We start from the raw sequence: 17380 nt of genomic DNA, 5'->3' as shown, positions 1-17380 counted from the left end.
TTTGCAGGCAAAAAACCTGAAAAACACAAACAAATACAAAAAACAAAACAACTGTGCCCTTTGCAGGCAAAAAACCTGAAAAACACAAACAAATACAAAAAACAAAACAACTGTGCCCTTTGCAGGCAAAAACCTGAAAAACACAAAAAAATACAAAAAAAGAAAACAACTGTGCCCTTTGCCGGCAAAAAATTGAAAAACACAAAAAATACAAAAAAGAAAACAACTGTGCCCTTTGCAGGCAAAAAAACTGAAAAACACACAAAAACACAAAAAAACAAAACAACTGTGCCCTTTGCAGGCAAAAAAAATGAAAAACACAAAAAAATACAAAAAACAAAACAACTGTGCCTTTTGCAGGCAAAAAACTGAAAAACACAAAAAACACAAAAAAGAAAACTACTGTGCCCTTTGCAGGCAAAAAACCTGAAAAACACAAAAAAATACAAAAAACAAAACAACTGTGCCCTTTGCAGGCAAAAAACTGAAAAACACAAAAAAATACAAAAAACAAAACAACTGTGCCCTTTGCAGGCAAAAACCTGAAAAACACAAAAAAATACAAAAAACAAAACAACTGTGCCCTTTGCAGGCAAAAAACTGAAAAACACAAAAAAATACAAAAAACAAAACAACTGTGCCCTTTGCAGGCAAAAAACTGAAAAACACAAAAAAATACAAAAAACAAAACAACTGTGCCCTTTGCAGGCAAAAAACTGAAAAACACAAAAAAATACAAAAAACAAAACAACTGTGCCCTTTGTAGGCAAAAAACACACACAAAAAAACACAAAAAACCAAAACCTGAAATGTTAGCTGCCCCCCCAGGTGCGCGCCCGGTGCAACACACACTCCCTGGTCCCCTTGTAGCTACGCCTCTTCACCCACCTACCCATTTTTCCACATGGTTATAGCACTCAGAGAAAAAACTTGCAGCTCATTTTTCTCTCTTTTTCTTCCCTGCCCCAACCTCCAACTCCCAGGATCCAGTTTCTTTTGAACAAGTTCCGCCTGGGCTTCAACGAGGTCGTGGTGCTGCCTGAAATGAGGAGGAAGCCAGAGGAGACGAGGTGAGCGTTCGGGCCCCCTTCCCTACTCCAATTCCTCCATTATTTACAACCCCCGAGTAGCCATCGAAAAGGGACACGGCGTCATTGCAGCCCCACTCCCCATCACAACTCCAGCATAGCAAAGTCCGTGAGCCAGGCCATATATTTTATTACTAATGAGACTGAGACAGCCTGTTCCGAAACGGATGGACCGTTTGAGGAGAGCGTTGGCCCTGGTGAAAAGCTACAGGTACCCCCAAATTTACAGAGCTCTCTGTAATGGTTAAGGTGTCAGACTAGGGCTGTGGTGGCGAACCTTTGGCACTCCAGATGTTATGGACTACAACTCCCATCAGCCCCTACCAGCATGGCCAATTGGCCATGCTGGCAGGGGCTGATGGGAATGGTAGTCCATAACATCTGGAGTGCCAAAGGTTCGCCACCACTGGACTAGGATCTGGAAAACTCAGGTTCAAGCCCCCTCTTCTGCCCTGGAACTTGCTGGGTGACTTGGGGCCACACTCTCTTAGTGGTTAGGAGCAGGTAGATCCTAATGTGGAGAACCAGGTTTGATACCCCACTCCTCCATATGAGTGGGGGAGCCTTGTCAGGTGAACCAGATTTGGTTCCCCACTCCTACATTCCTGCTTGGCTCAGTCACAGTTCTCTCTGAACTCTCTCAGTCCCACCTACCTCACAAGGTGCCTGTTGTGGGGAGAGGAAGGGAAAGGAGCTTGTAAGCCACCTTGAGTCTCCTTACAGGAGAGAAAGGTGGGGTAAACATCCAAACCTCCTCCTCCTCCTCCTTCTCATATCACAAGACCACTTCCCTTTAACTCCCTTTTGAGCCCCACACCTTCTTTCCCACTTCTGGCATGACCCCCTTTCTATCTTCCCACAGCCTCAAAGAGTTTGAGGACCTCATAGCCCCGTTCCGCCACAACGAAGCTCAGAGAGGCCAAGAAACCGCAGAAGAGGTGAAAAAGGACGAGCCCTGGAGAATCACCGATGAAGCCCTCAGACTCTACAAGAAAAAGGTGACATGCTCCCAGGTTTTGAGTTTCACGAGCAGAGAATCATAGAACCATAGAGTTGGAAGAGACCACAAGGGCCAACAAGTCCAACCCCCTGCCACGAACAGGAACAAGAGCAGGACTGTAGAGTTGTAGCTGGGATGATGCAGTCTAGCAGGGGGCAGGGTTGTGCCTCCACTGCAGAGCATATACTTGGCATGCAGAGGACTCCAGGTTTGATCCTTGGTATCTGCTGTTGGCAGCACCAGGCAGGAAGTGATGTCAGATCTACTAGTCTGAGTAGAAATGTGTCATCCTTTTCTTTGCTTCCTCCATTTTCTAGACGGAGCAGTACATTCACCTTCACGAGATCCTGCAGCACCATTCACGCAACGCGGCCCTGATTGTCATGTAAGTGCCCCTCTTCTGTTCTGAGAGGTCAAGACGTTTAGACGATATAACAAATTCCCACAAAGACCGTACCCCCACCCCCTCATTTCCTTCTGAACTCAGTTTCACACGTAAACGGAGGAAGCCATTCCGGCTTGGGAAGTCAGGTTACAGGGTGAGATCCTCCACACCCTCCGAACAATAACAGGAGCTCCTCTGGTGCAGACTGAGACAGGGCCATTTCTGGGTTGGCCCCGCAATTATGGAACAACCTTCCCAGGGAGGTGTGTTTGGCCCCCTGACTTTAGGAATTGGTTAAAGATAGTTTTCTTTAGGATCACATTTGATTAATTGAGACTAAAATTATGAACTTAATTTTTTGGTTTTTTATGAATTTTATGCATCCTATTTTATGTATTTTATCTATATGGTAAGCTGCCTTAAGCTCCATAAGGACAAACGGCGGCTAATAAATGTTTTAAATAATTAACCAGGATGTAAGCGTGGGGTAGTGGTTAAGAGCAGGTGCGCTCTGAGAGAGGCAGCGTGGTGTAGTGATTACGAGCAGATGCACTCTAATCTGGAGAACCGAGTTTGATTCCCCACTCTGCCACTTGAGCTGTGGAGGATTATCTGGTGAACTAGATTAGCTTGTGCACTCCCGACACATGCCAACTGGGTGATCTCGGGCTAGTCACAGTTCTTCGGAGCTCTCTCAGCCCCACCCACCTCACGGGTGTTTGTTGCGGGGGGATGGAAGGGAAAGGAGATTGTATCCTCTTTGAATCTCCTTACAGGAGAGAAAGCGGGGGAGGGCGGTATAAAAATGCAATAATAAATATAAATAAATAAATAAATAAATCCAAACTCCTCTTCTTCTAAGACAACAGAGGGGGCCCTTGCAGGCTATGTGGGTTCAGTCTAGGATAGGATCTTTCTGCTTTTTGCTCATTTCCCCCCCTATCTTCTAGGAGCCTCCCTGTTGTCCAAAAAGGGACCTGCCCAAGCGCACTCTACATGGCCTGGTTGGAAACCGTTTCCAAGAACCTACACCCGCCCTTCGCCTTCATCCGGGGTAACCAGGAGGACGTGCTGACACTTTACTGCCAGTAGAGGGCAGCACCATTTCAAGAGCGCACCACACAGGACATAAGTACGCCCCATCCAGTTTCGTGAAAGGACATGATTCTGAAAACATATTGCAAACAACCAATAGGGGCTCTGCGGTGCATGAAAACAAAGGAACGGATCGTTTTTGAAGTCTGTGAGAAGCAGGGAAAGGATATGTACCACAGTGTGGGACCGCTGAGTTTTCTCTTCCGCTTTTCCCCTGGATTTTACCCAGCGGACTGTTATCTACTGTATCGACTTCCTTGAGTCCTGTGCCTAAGTGAGGAAGGGCTTTCTGTAAATATTGAAATAAATTTTGAATACTGTTGTTTAATTATAGGGGTGCGACTCTTGATTTAAATCTTCTGCCTCTCTTGCGCTGTAATCGCCCTGCTGTTCTCTTGTATTCTGAACTCGGGTGAAACTTTTTTTGCAGACGCTGAACAAATTGCAGGGACCACTAGGTACGGTCCTTGGGTATTCCTTAAAGTCCTACAGCAAAGGAGAGAGATCCAGCTGTCCTAGGGAGGGGCAGCATGACAAAGCTATCTTAGATTGGAACTAGCGTGCCAAGTATGATATGACAGGAATGAACAGACCAAATTGGCACACTAACTTGGACTTATGTGTATATGACAATTGTAATAAATCATTCCAACAACATTTGTAGTTATTTTTTCAATTATTTTTCATATAAATATTAACACAATTATACCAATAATAACCCTATTCTAGTTCCATTTGGGAATCATATAAAATGGAAACATAAAATTTCCCTTGGAATTGAACATTGTGCAGTCTCATGTGGACTTTTGAATATTTGCTTGACAATATACGTGATGAGAATCTGTGAAGTTCCATCTGGGAACCACATTAAAAATGGAAATGGAAATATTTCTTGGAACTCATCAATTTGAAATCTCATATGGACTTTTGAATACACACTTTACAAATGAAATGATGAAAATTGTACATTGATTTTGTTTTATTGACACTGGCACTTTATATAAATGTATTGCACTTTATTACTTTCATCAATAGGATATTAGAATAGGGTTAGTATTGGTATAATTGTGTTAATATTTATATGAAAAATAATTGAAAAAATAACTTTGTACAAATGTTGTTGGAATGATTTATTACAATTGTCATATACACATAAGTCCAAGTTAGTGTGCCAATTTGGTCTGTTCATTCCTGTCAAAGCTATCTTAGAATCAGGCGAAGAGGGTTTATGTACTTGTTGCCATTTTGCAAAGCAGAAAACAGCAACAGAGCGGCACAAAGTAACTGGGCAGTTTATAGGCGCAGCCTTCCTTTCCTCCACCCATTTGCCTTTTGAAAACAAGAGAGAATAGACCCCACCCTAGATTTTTCTTTACGCGCACATCACACAGCCTTTTATCTTAGGCTAAAACAACCCAGCATCATTACAAAACAAGAGCATTTATTCCAAGCAGAATTTGTCACCCAGGAATTCCCACTGGGATTCTGATAATTCGCTCCCACGTTTGCACGACTTTCCCCTTACAACTGCGATGCGGTAGCTCTCCGCCTGAAGTGAAGGGGTTAATCGCACCACGTCACCTCCACTTCATCTGTACGATACCTGCAAAAAAAGGGGCAGAGATTGTCTGGTGTGGCAAGGGCTTGTATCTTTGGTCCTCGTCACAATCCCTTTACAAGATTACGCTACTGACCTCTCCCTGTGTCACATTTAACTCTTCCACCGAGGGAAAGCCTGCATCATAAACAATTTTCAGACCAAGAAGTACAAAATGGAAAATTTACACGATCAGAACATGGTACTGCAAATCAAAGATATGGCCCCCTATACCCAAACACCCACCTGTTCTTTGCAACCAGACATGATCGCACCTACAAATGCAAACTGCAAACAATCAGCTCCACACAAACACAGGACAACTATACACAATATCAATCAAAGGAAACTAAGACCAGGATACTTCTATTCAGATCCATTCACCTATTGACCTTGCTATCTTCATTGTTACTCCCAGGCTATGGACTTCTTTGTGACTCACATACCAGGCTACTCTATTCAGAGGGCCTCACCTTTTGACCTCACAGTATATATACTCCACTGGCTTTCCATTCCTACTATCAGATCCTCTGAAGATGCCAGCCACAGATGCAGGCGAAACGTCAGGAGAGAATGCTGCTAGAACACGGCCATACAGCCTGGAAACCACACAGCACCCCAGCATAAATTTGCCTTGGGGCTGAGCAGAAATGTGGAAAGGGCTTTAACCCTTCCACCTCTACTCGGGTTTTCTATTCAAAACCTGTTTCCCATCTCTGTTATTAGCCTTTTAAAAGAAATCTTTAAAAATACAGCGTTTCCCCCGAAAACGTTAATAATTGGGGAAGGGGAGGTGGTGGTTTCAAATAGCAAAATCAAGAGGAGTGTGAAGGGTTAAACCCCCTCCCTTTTCTGCACATCCCTGAGATTAATTGAGGCTCCACAAGATGGAAATTTCCATTTTGTAGACAGACAGGCAATCTTTATCTCCCGATCTCAGACCAGCTACATCAAATACAACACCGCCTCTTTCTGAATGGCTGAGATGTCATCCCCACCCACATTTACTTCAAAAAGAAATAGGCCGTAAATCACCTCTGCGTAATCCATGAATCCTCCAGCGGTGTAACTTGCCCCGCCCGCAGCATCTCCCAGCCAGCTTGTGCAATCATGGCTCCATTATCAATACAGAACCTGGATATAAAAAAAACCCGCAGTTTGGATGCAGCTGGAACTGTTGCATTCTCCCTTTCGGTCTTTCAAAAGGGCCTTGGGTGCTGAGGGCCGATTTTCCTTGAACACGACAGAGCGCTGATTTTAGAAGCAAAACTTGTTTTTCCTTGCATCGTTAGAAGGTTTTCACGGCCGAAATCAACTGGCCGTTGCGGGTTTTCCAGGCTGTGCAGGGGACGCTGTGCAGAGGTGCGACAGGCAGCCTCTTTGGAGAACAGATCATTCCACTCACTGTGTGTCTGCGCTGCTGTATTTTACTTGATAATAAAGTTGGCCTTCTGGGATGGAAAAAACCCTTCACGAGCCATTTTTCCACGCCATAAGCTGCATTATTCCAACAACTGTATGATGCCCATTGGCTCCTGAAAGCTCAGACTGAGGGGAGGGGGGGGCAGGGTCTTACCTCTCGTCTGTAGCAAAGAGCTTTGCTCCTCTTTCCCGGCACATGATGGCCGTCATTTCCTGCAGCCGCTCGTTACCTGAAGGACAGACACAGTGAGCAGGGCCTGCCAGTCAGGGGCGTACCTGGGCAAACTGGAGCCCTGGGCAAAACCTGAGTTTGATGCCCCCCCCCCCCATGGGCGGCCAACCTCTCCCACGGTAACCAAACAATGATTTTTTCCACCAGGTTGTTTCAGTCACCATCACATTATAGAACATGACCCAACTCACAAATCTGAACACAGCAGAAATATTTTTTGGAAAACATTTTCAAAATGCTTTCGAAATGTTTTATTACTGCTATGAAAACATTTTATGGTGTTGTATCCAATCCCCCCAATTGGGGAAAACAGCATCACTTTCAATGTTATTTAAACAGGGGACCCCAGATTCTCCCTTTAAGATGGATTTCAAAGGAGAATCTGGGCTCCCTAGTTTAAACAAGTGATGCTGGAATCCATCCCCAAACAGCATTATTTTCAATGGTGTTTAAACTAGGGAGCCCAGATTCTCCTTTTAAATCCACCTTAAAGGGAGAATCTGGGGTCCCCAGTTTAAACGACATTGAAAGTGATGCTGTTTTGGGGTGGATTCTCTCCCACCCTGAAACAGCATCACTTTTAATGTTTAAACCAGGGACATCAGATTCTCCCTTTAAATCCATGCCGAAGGGGATGGATTTAATAATAATAACCTTTATTAGGCATTGAGAGAATAAAAGAAAGAAAGAAAACAAGCAGTGGCAGAAAGGGGGTGGATTTAAAAGGAGAATCTGGGGAAATTTAAGGGGTGCCTGCTGTCAGGGGCACAATTCTTAAGGTAGCAGCACCAAAATTTCAGAGCATCTTTGTGAGACCCTACTGATGATACCACCCAGGTTTGGTGAAGTTTGGTTCAGGGGGTCCAAAGTTATGGAACCTCAAAGGTGTAGCCCCCATCTCCTATTAGCTCCCATTGGAAACAATGGGGGATGAGGCACTCCCTTTGGGAGTCCATAACTTTGGACTTCCTAAACCAAATCTCACCAAACCTGGGTGATATCATCAGGAGAGTCTTCTAAAGAATCCCTGAAATTTTGGTGCTGCTAGCCTAAAAACTGCAGGCCAAAAATGGAAAAAACACTGAAAATACAAAAAATCCCACAAACGAACCTACGCCCCCCCCACAAGGCTGCGCCTTGGGCAACTGCCCACTTTGCCCAATGGGAGGAATGCCTCTGCTGCCAGTGGTTGTAAAAGCAACAAACAACATGGAAGCTAAGATGATGGGCCTTCCTCGGCTCTACAGCCACTGTGAACACATGAAGAAGAAGAGTTGGATTTATATCCCTTCCCCCTTTCTCTCCTATAGAAGACTCAAAGGGGCTGACAAACTCCTTACCCTTCCCCCCTCACAACAAACACCCTGTGAGGTGGGTGGGGCTGAGAATGCTCCGAAGAACTGTGACTAGCTCAAGATCACCCAGCTGGTGTGTATTGCAATGCACAAGCTAATCTAGTTCTCCAGATAAGCCTCCACAGCTCAAGCGGCCGAGCAGGGAATCAAACCCGGTTCTCCAGGTTAGAGTGCACCTGCTCTCACCCACTACGCCCCTGCTGCTCTCAGACCTGCACCATGAAAGGCAGAGATTCCAGCCTTCTCCCCAACGGCTGCCTGGTTATACCTACAGCCGACTCCGCCCACAATCAGCGCCTCGTGGGAGCCAGTATGCGCCATGGCCCGTTCTGTGATCTCCACTAGCATAGCGAACAGTGTCTCCTGCAGAGGGGAAGGAGGGAGAGAAAACAGACAAGTGACTTCCCAGCACCTGTTTGCTTTAAGCCCAAGTCTGGAATGGCCTAAACCAGTGGTGGCGAACCTTTTCGAGACCCGAGTGCCCAAATGGCAACCCAAGACCCATTTATTTATCGCAAAGTGCCAACACGGCAATTTAACCTGAATACTGAGGTTTTAGTTTAGAAAAAAACGGTTGACTCCGAGGCGTGCGTTGCTTGGGAGTAAGCTTGGTGGTAGTTGGTGGCTTTGCTTTGAAGCAACCGTGCAACTCTTCCAATGGGTGAATCACGACCCAAGGAGGGTTTACTCAGAAGCAAGCCCCATTGCTAGCAACCGAGCTTATTCCCAGGTCACGCTTTCGTTCTTTGCATGAAAATCAGTGGGGTTTAACAGCGCTTAACAGGGTTACCTACACTGCTTCCCCAAAACTAGGTCTTTGGTTTAATGCTAATAATCGAGCCCAACGGCCCAGGCCAGCCTAGATGTGTGAAGTGAGGGCAACTCTGTTTGCACGTACCCACATAGAGGGCTCTGAGTGCCACTTCTGGCACCTGTGCCATAGGTTCGCCACCACTGGCCTAAACAGCCACCTGTGCCAAGACTCCCCATGTTGGCTGCTGGGCCCTACACCCCTCCTGCATTATTCTGCCTGTACTTTGTTCCTCTACCATTGTGGGGGTCGGGGGGAGCACAGGGGTGAAACTCCATTCAGGGTTGCCTAACTACTGGGCACCACAATTCAAGAAGGATATTGACAAGCTGGAACGGGTCCAGGGGAGGGCAACCAAAATGGTCAAATGTTCTCCCTCCAGCCGCCAGAGCCCTGCAGGACCTTGGACAGTTCTGCAGGGCCTGTGAAACAGACCCTCCACATACCATCGCACCAGCTATTTCGTGCTGTGTCGGTCCCCTCCCTGAGGGATAGGAAGTCTTCTCGGGTTGCCATCAGATGCTAGTTTTTTTTTTTGGGGGGGGGGTTGTTGTTGTTAAATTTAATTAAATGCTTTGGTTTTAACTATGGGATTTTCAGTTTATTGGTTTTATCCTGTACACGGCCCAGAGCCCTTCGGGGTGTGTGTGTGTGTGTGTGTGTGTGTGTGCGATCTATGAAATCTAATAAATAAACAAATACAACATGGTTCTGGTGGGTTTTCCAGGCTGCGTGGAATAAAGCCCGTGCAGCCTGAGGTAGGATCTTGCTGTTCCCTAGCAGCTTACGCCTGCATCTCCGCTAGTGCTGAGCGTCTTCAGGAGGCATTAATATCACAGAGGGGAAGTCTGTGACACACCGTGGCATTATCAGGGAACAAGATCCACCAGAACCATGGCCACGCTAGCGCCGAAAACCCTACAGCTCAGAGCAATCAGGTTGAATCTGGCCGGGAAAGCCTTCGACAATACAATATGATTTTTTGATTCTATAATACTACAGAAAAAAGAAGAGTTTGGATTTATACCCCACCTTTCCTGTAAGGAGACTCAAGGCTGCTTACAAACTCCTTTCCCTTCCTCTCCCAACAACAGTCTAACCCACAGGTGTCAAACTCGTGGCCCTCCAGATGTGCATGAACTACAATTCCCATCAGCCCTTGCCAGTATTGCCAGTGCTCATGTTGGGAGGGACTGATGGGAATTGTAGTTCATGAACATCTGCAGGGCCACAAGTCTGACACCCCTGGTCTAACCCAAAGTAGCCTACTAGTTCTTCGTCTGAGCACGCTCCAAACTGAACTGGCAAAACAACCACACAGCAGAGGAACAAGGGGTGCTTCTTTCAGCACCGAGATACCCAGTGTTGGGGACCTGTTGCAAGCCTGCCGGTCCCATGGCAGATGGTGGGTTCTCACCTGTAGGGAGAAGCAGAGGTCCTCAGGTGTGCATTCCCGTGCGGCGAGCATTCTGTGGGCCACATCCTGTACCAAAGGGAAAGAGAGAGGGATGTTTTCTGTGAAGGTTTTCCTCTGCCTTTGAGAGGCAGTAACTGCAAAAATTGTCACACTCGTGAAGACCTTACCTCTATGTGGGACAGGATCCCAGAGAAAGAGACGTCCATGCCTTTCACTGTATATGGAAGTTCAACCAGCTTTTGACCCCTGCAAAGGGAGGTAAAGGTAAAGACAGCCCCCTGAGCAAGCATCAGATAATTACTGACCCAAGGGATTATGTACATAAGAACATAAGAACAAGCCAGCTGGATCAGACCAGAGTCCATCTAGTCCAGCACTCTGCTACTCGCAGTGGCCCATCAGGTGCCTTTGGGAGCTCACATGCAGGATGTGAAAGCAACGGCCTTCTGCTGCTGCTGCTCCTGAGTACCTGGTCTGCTAAGGCATTTGCAATCTGAGATCAAGGAGGATCAAGATTGGGAGCCATAGATCGACTTCTCCTCCATAAATCTGTCCAAGCCCCTTTTAAAGCTATCCAGGTTAGTGGCCGTCACCACCTCCTGTGGCAGCATATTCCAGACACCAATCACACGTTGCGTGAAGAAGTGTTTCCTTTTATTAGTCCTAATTCTTCCCCCCAGCATTTTCAATGAATGCCCCCTGGTTCTAGTATTGTGAAAAAGAGAGAAAAATTTCTCTCTGTCCACATTTTCTACCCCATGCATAATTTTATAGACTTCAATCATATCCCCCCTCAGACATCTCCTCTCCAAACTAAAGAGTCCCAAAAGCTCTTGTGTAATATCACAACGTTTACTAGGCAGACTGTGTTTACAGGATGGTTTGCCATTTCCTCCCCTAGTCATCTACACTTTACCCCCAGCAAGCAGAGTCCTCCTTTGACCAACGTTGGAAGGGTGGAAGGCTGAGCCAACTTTGAGTCAGTTACCTGAACCTGACTAGCGTCGGGATCGAACTCAGATCGTCAGCAGCGCTCAGACTGCAGCTTACCCCTCTGCTCCATGAGGTTCCACGTGAAGGTAGGAGAGAGCATTAACCCCCCCCCCCCTTCCCTCTCAGAGCTGGGAATTTCCTACGGAATTTGGTTTCAAGATCTCTTTCTTCCCTTTTTAACCAACTAAAAAAAACGCTGAAAATGTTCCCGACATCACAGCCGTGGGGAAATGCGTCAACCTCATTTTATCTCAAGGCAGGTTCATAGGATCAATGGACACACCCTCTGTGAATTTATCCGATCCTCTTTTAAAGCCACCTAAACTGGCAGCCGTCACATGGGAGTGAGTTTTATAGGTTAATCGTATAGTTTTATACGATTAACCGTTTTGAATCTGCTGTCCGTTTTGAATCTGCTGTCTCTTAATTTCACCAGGTATCCCCAAAGTTCTAGGAGTTAGGGAAGAAAACGGTGCAAAGTTGAGCTACTTTCTACATTTTCCTCTTTACTCACTTCTTGGCCATCTGCTCGATGTTGTAGCCCGGGCTGGGATCGTTTGAGATCTACGGCAAGAGACGCAACGTTGTTAGGAGAATTCCCAAAGGCCTTTGAAGCTGTGGTCAGATTCCCTTGTTCGCTTCTAAACCAAAAGCATCCCTCTGAACTGGATCCCCCAAATATCTGTCTTCTTCCCCTACTCTCTCTTCCCCGCCTTACTGGATAATTTTCTCTGCTCTTCTCCCCCCACCCAGCCCCTAATTCATATGGAAACTTAGCCACCAAGAAGAGAAACAGTAGATGGGTTTCCAGAAAAACATTTAGTTTGACATCTTCATTTCCTACGAGGGCATGTAGCCTATGTAAGCAAATAGCTAACTCTTTAAATGAGGCTAGATTATAATGATGATTTTTGTTGATGGTAGTATGCTATCTAACAGGGTTTTTTTTTACGGATTTTATATTGAAATAAACTAAAGCAGCACTCAGCCACTGGCTCTTCCTTACTCATGTATTTCTTTCCCCTTTTTCATCTTTCTCTCATGCAGCAAAGTTGCTCTTGTGTGATAAGTGTGAACATTACACCTATGTGTAGCAGGGTAGCCATTTTGAGCCTTCGGGCACCTTTGGAATGCTGAATTCATGGCAGGCTGAGCCACAAAATGGCTGCCGCACCTTCCTCTCAGCCACACAGGAAAGATTCTTATGCAGGGCTGGCAGCTGCTGCTGAAGTAATGTTTATAAATATCTGTAGAGTCAATCAAATCTCCAAGAGCCAATCACAGGCCTTACTGGGTGGAAGACCCAGGTAGCCCCACCCAGCATTTGGAGGGTACTAGAAAAACAGTTAGCAGGTACCATAGTGACCATGTTTATGGACCCCAATCTGCACATTTCTATCCAATCCTTGCTCCAAAAATATTTGGGACAGCATATACGGCTCCCCTTCCCCCATTTTGTCTTCACACCAGCCCTGTGAGGTAGGCTAGACTGAGAGGGACTGAGTTTGGTGACTGAGTGGGCCGCTCTGCTCAGGAATTCACCGCACGACTCTTCCGGCAGGTTCACCTTCAGCACCCGGGCAAAGCGGTCCAGGCAGTTGCCGACAGCGATGTCTATGGTCTCTCCGAATATTCGGTAGCGGTGTTCCGAATATGCAATGACCTGTGGGGAAAGAAACAGAGACAAAAATGCACTTCCTTCAGGAAAGAAACCCAGAGGTCTTCCCTGTCTCCCCCCCTCCCATAAACCCTCTGCCTCTCACACCAAACAAAATGGTGGCCAACACATGGTTCCCACAAGTCGCCCAATCGCTTAACAAGATGTATTTTGCTCTACGGAACATGGCACAAGGGAAGAAAACGAAGGGGGTCATTGTCGTATGGAAAAGGCTTAACTCGGGCCAAAGTACACGGTCCTCTCTTCCGTTAGATCATTAGAACAAACCTGTGAGGTAGGATAGGAAGAGACTTGCCCAAAGTTAGTGAGCTTCATGGCAGAGTGGACCCAGGTCTCCCCATTACCACACCAAAACCTTCAAGAGAGCCAGAGTCATCGAGAAGAGACATCCTCATGCCTACCTGAGTGTTCCCACCGCTGACATACAGCACTGTCGGGTTCTGGGCACCGGTCACCAGCCGCCCCATCTCGATGTGGCCCACACAGTGGTTCACCCCCAGCAAAGGCTTCCCCCACAGCTGAGCCACGGTACGGGCTACCACGGCCACTGTCACCAAAGGGGCACCCATTCCTGGACCTGGGGAAGAGACTGAACATCAGAAGGTACCACCAGAAAAGCGAATAATCTTCCTTTTGTTTCTGTATGCACAACAGCAGAAGAATTTATACACTGCCTTTCTCTCCTGTAATGAGTCTCAAAGGGGCTTACAAACTCTCCCCCTTCCTCTCCCCACAACAGACACCTTGTGAGGCAGGTGGGGCTGAGAGAGTTCTGAGAGAACTGTGACTAGCTCAAGGTCATCCAGCAGGCTTCACATGGAAGAATAGGAGGAGTTTGGATTTATATCCCGCTTTTCTCTAACTTTAAGTCAGCCAGTCCAGCAGTGATCTACAAAGCTTGCATGCATCTAACAGATAACCTACTTCTGAACATGGGGGCTCCATTCTTAGTTGCTGCAGCTGTCAGCAGGTCTACTCTTTGCAAAATAATTTCAGTCATGTAAACTAAGGACTGTCTCAGTACTTCTCAAGGAAACAAATTTCATCGATTGATTCATGGGTGGACTGATTTTAATGGTTTTAAAATGTGATTTCATCATGTAAATTGTCAATTGTTCATTGTCTAGGTGGCCCTTGTGAGGGCAGATATGAATTTTGTATATAAAATAAATAACTATAAAATAGTATCTGCTGCCAGTTAATTGGATGAACCAAGTCTTTATTTTTCTGTATTTCTTCTCTCGGCTCTTGAACTCTTCAATCACGTCGCCTCCAAGTCATTTCTCGTTTAAACCGAACAGCCCCAACTGCCTCGTGAACCTTTTCATTAAAAAGCCACCTCACACCCTTGGTCGACAGAGTCCCCAAGATGGTCCTCTACTTCAACAATCCACCACAGCCAGGCTAAGTCCCATCCTCATTGGAAGTCACTCGTGGACTCACCTTTAGTGAAAGCCACGGCGTCAATGTCTGCGGGCTTCAGCCCAGCCTCCTGCAGCGCCTCCTGTAAGATGGCCAGGACGCAGGACCGGTGGTGACGTGCCGTATCACCTGGCAGGAAACCTAGATGAAGAAAGAGAGCTGCAAATCTCAGACAGCACAAGCTCCTTAGAGAGTCAGCGTGGTGTAGTGGTTGAGAGGTGCACTCTAATCTGGAGAACTGGGTTTGATTCCCCACTCTGCCACTTGAGCTGTGGAGGCTTATCTGGGGAACCAGGTTATTATTATTATTATTATTATTATTATTATTATTATTATTATTATTATTATTATTATTATTATTATTAATATTAATATTATTATTATTATTATTATATGATTTTAGCATCCATGTGATGTATATAGGTGGGAACAGGACTTCAGATCCATGAAAGCAAAGTCTGCATTTGTGCATATGCTCTGAATGCACGCAAAACTCACATGGCGTAAGAAGAGAAGAGAAGAAGAGAGTTTGGATTTATATCCCCCCTTTCTCTCCTGCAGGAGACTCAAAGGGGCAGACAATCTCCTCGCCCTTCCCCCCTCACAACAAACACCCTGTGAGGTAGGTAGGGCTGAGAGAGCTCCGAGAAGCTGTGACTAGCCCAAGGTCACCCAGCTGGCGTGTGTGGGAGTGCACAGGCTAATCTGAATTCCCCAGATAAGTCTCCACAGCTCAGGCGGCAGAGCTGGGAATCAAACCCGGGTCCTCCAGATTAGATACACGAGCTCTTAACCTCCTACGCCAAGGGAGGATTTATATAGGATTTTGCACTTGCTAAGATGCCAATGTTTCAGCGTCCTAAGGAGCATAGCCATTCCTCATTTTTTATTTCCCCCTCAAAAGCAAGTTTCTAGGCCTTAGGATTGAGAAGATATTCTTGAAACTGTGGCCTCATCCCTGGACATTTCAGAAGCCACGGAGGAGGTCGATGATATCCTTCGTAACCCCACGCTCCTCCCCGCAACAAGCAAACACAAAATAATTTGTGCAACAAGATGGGCTAAAGGCCCCTTCCGCACATGCAGAATAATGCACTTTCAGTCCACTTTCACGCAATTGTTTGCAAGTGGATTTTGCTATTCCGCACAGCTGCAAAGTGCATTGAAAGTGGATTGAAAGTGCATTATTCTGCATGTGCGGAAGAGGCCAAAGACACAATAAATTCCAGACAGTTGTGCGAACACGCCTCGTTCATATAAAAGACTGCCAAGCTCAGCTTATTCACGTTGGAGAATTTTGATGGCCTCGTTCGGAACAGTGTTCCAAATTGTGTGCGACGTGACTCTTACCTTGACCCGGAGGAGTGATGTACGTCCGCCGGGGGTTGCTGAGGACTTCCCCATCGCGCACGATCCCCACACCGATCTTGTTGGCGCTCCCCTCAAAGCCAATAACCACAGGCATCGCCACTTCCCTCCTGGAAAGCAGAAGGAGAGATCATCTTGATCCCATTTCAGGAGGCCCAATCAAATGGGAAAGGAACGGAGTTTTGTGACTCAGAGTGAGGAGGGGCACAAGCGAAAAGTTCTTGCCCATCTGGGGCGGGGAATGCCAAGGATCATGGGTCCTGAGCCCTCCTACATACATAAAGATGCTCTGCCCCCCAGAAACACGACCCTTGATCCATGGACATAGGTAAGGGGGGGGGGTTCTCGGGTTTGAACCCCCTCATTCATGTCCGAAGCTCCGCCCACCCGTTTGTGGGTTTTTAAAACATTTTAGTGCTTTTTCAGTTTTTGGCCTGCAGGGGGTGCATAGCCGCACCAAACTTTCAGAGATTGTTTGGGGGACTCTCCTGATGATACTACCCGGGTTTGGTGAGGTTTGGTTCAGGGGGTCCAAAGTTATGGACTCCCAAAGGGGGTCCCCCATTGTTTCAATGGGAGCTAATAGAAGATGGGGGCTACACCTTTGAGAGTCCATAACTTTGGACCCCCTGAACCAAACTTCACCAAACCTGGGATGTATTATCAGGAGAATCTCCTATTGATACCACCCACGTTTTGTGAAGTTTGGTCCAGGGGGTCCAAAGCTATGGACTCCCAAAGGGAGTGCCCCATTCTCCCTTGTTTTCATTGGGATGCTTTTATAAGCGCTAGGCGAGGGGCGGGGCTTGGGGAGACGTGGCCATGCCCTAGAGGCGGGTGGGGTGTAGCCCCACCCCACCCCGAACCCCCACCCCCCCATAAAAAATCTATACCTACGTCCCTGCCTTGATCGCTATGGACTTAGGGGGCTGACCCATTGCAAGCATGAACGTGCATGCCAAAAGGTTTTAGGCGCTGTACCCATATTTAAGCAAAGCAAAAAAGCACTTTGCAAGCTGCATTCGGACTTTGTCGCCTGGGCGTCCACCCCCATCAACTTCTTACCCCTTTTGCAAGCTCTGTTGCGTCGCCGGGGCTGAAAGTCTCCGCTTCAAGGAAATCCCATTGAATGGAACGGGGCAGCAAATCCCATTAAACTGAATGGGACAGACCTGCTTTTCCGCTGATCGGGATGGGAGGAAGGAGAAACCCCTTTTTGCACCACGAAAGGGGGACGCGGACGGGAAAGAGTTAAACTGCAGCCCCCCGCCGCTCCAGAATGGGCGAGGGAGGAAAAACCCATAGAGACCAAGAAGAGAAGTTTTCATCTTCACTTCCGGTTGTCATTGGAACCCCGCCATATGCGGGGAAAATAGGTATGAAATCGGGCAAAGGTGAAGGAAAGGGGGCGTCTCTTTATTGTCTTCCCATCTCTCTGTCATTAGGGGGCCTTGCCCTATTTCGTGCATGAGTCCCTTTGTCCTCCCCCCCCCCCCCAGTATGATGAAGCCTGACCC

General features: G+C 46.8%; 2 protein-coding genes across 4 annotated transcripts in view; one reads left to right on the top strand and one right to left on the bottom strand.

Annotated features, from left to right (window-relative positions):
- Window positions 1–3896, top strand: part of LOC125444723 (solute carrier family 12 member 3-like) — a 30163-nt gene extending 26267 nt beyond the window's left edge. For both annotated transcript variants that reach the window (XM_048517345.1, XM_048517344.1), the window contains 4 exons: window positions 984–1070; window positions 1951–2086; window positions 2406–2473; window positions 3424–3896. In XM_048517345.1, the coding sequence (XP_048373302.1) occupies window positions 984–1070; window positions 1951–2086; window positions 2406–2473; window positions 3424–3565 (433 nt within the window). In that variant the 3' untranslated portion in view covers window positions 3566–3896. The remainder of the gene's footprint in view (window positions 1–983; window positions 1071–1950; window positions 2087–2405; window positions 2474–3423) is intronic.
- A 1096-nt stretch (window positions 3897–4992) lies between these two features.
- On the bottom strand, window positions 4993–17171 carry LOC125445358 (O-sialoglycoprotein endopeptidase). Of its 2 annotated transcripts, XM_048518408.1 has the most exons (13): window positions 16929–17171; window positions 15846–15973; window positions 14517–14636; window positions 13475–13650; window positions 12963–13058; window positions 11910–11959; window positions 10570–10648; window positions 10403–10468; window positions 8447–8537; window positions 6742–6817; window positions 6201–6299; window positions 5263–5303; window positions 4993–5171 (listed from the first exon to the last, which is right to left on the bottom strand). In XM_048518408.1, exons 2-13 carry the CDS (start codon window positions 15958–15960, stop codon window positions 5146–5148), a joined length of 1035 nt encoding a protein of 344 aa, XP_048374365.1. In that variant the 5' UTR covers window positions 15961–15973; window positions 16929–17171; the 3' UTR covers window positions 4993–5145. The 2 variants fall into 2 exon arrangements, with proteins under 2 accessions (XP_048374365.1, XP_048374366.1); XM_048518409.1 differs by lacking the exon at window positions 5263–5303 and having other exon boundaries at window positions 16929–17168.
- Between the last annotated feature and the right edge of the window lie 209 nt (window positions 17172–17380).

This window comes from Sphaerodactylus townsendi, linkage group LG15 (genome assembly GCF_021028975.2).
Source record: "Sphaerodactylus townsendi isolate TG3544 linkage group LG15, MPM_Stown_v2.3, whole genome shotgun sequence".
NCBI lineage: Eukaryota > Metazoa > Chordata > Lepidosauria > Squamata > Sphaerodactylidae > Sphaerodactylus > Sphaerodactylus townsendi.
Note: the sequence above shows the minus strand (reverse complement) of the source record. Positions and strands in the feature narration are given on the sequence as shown.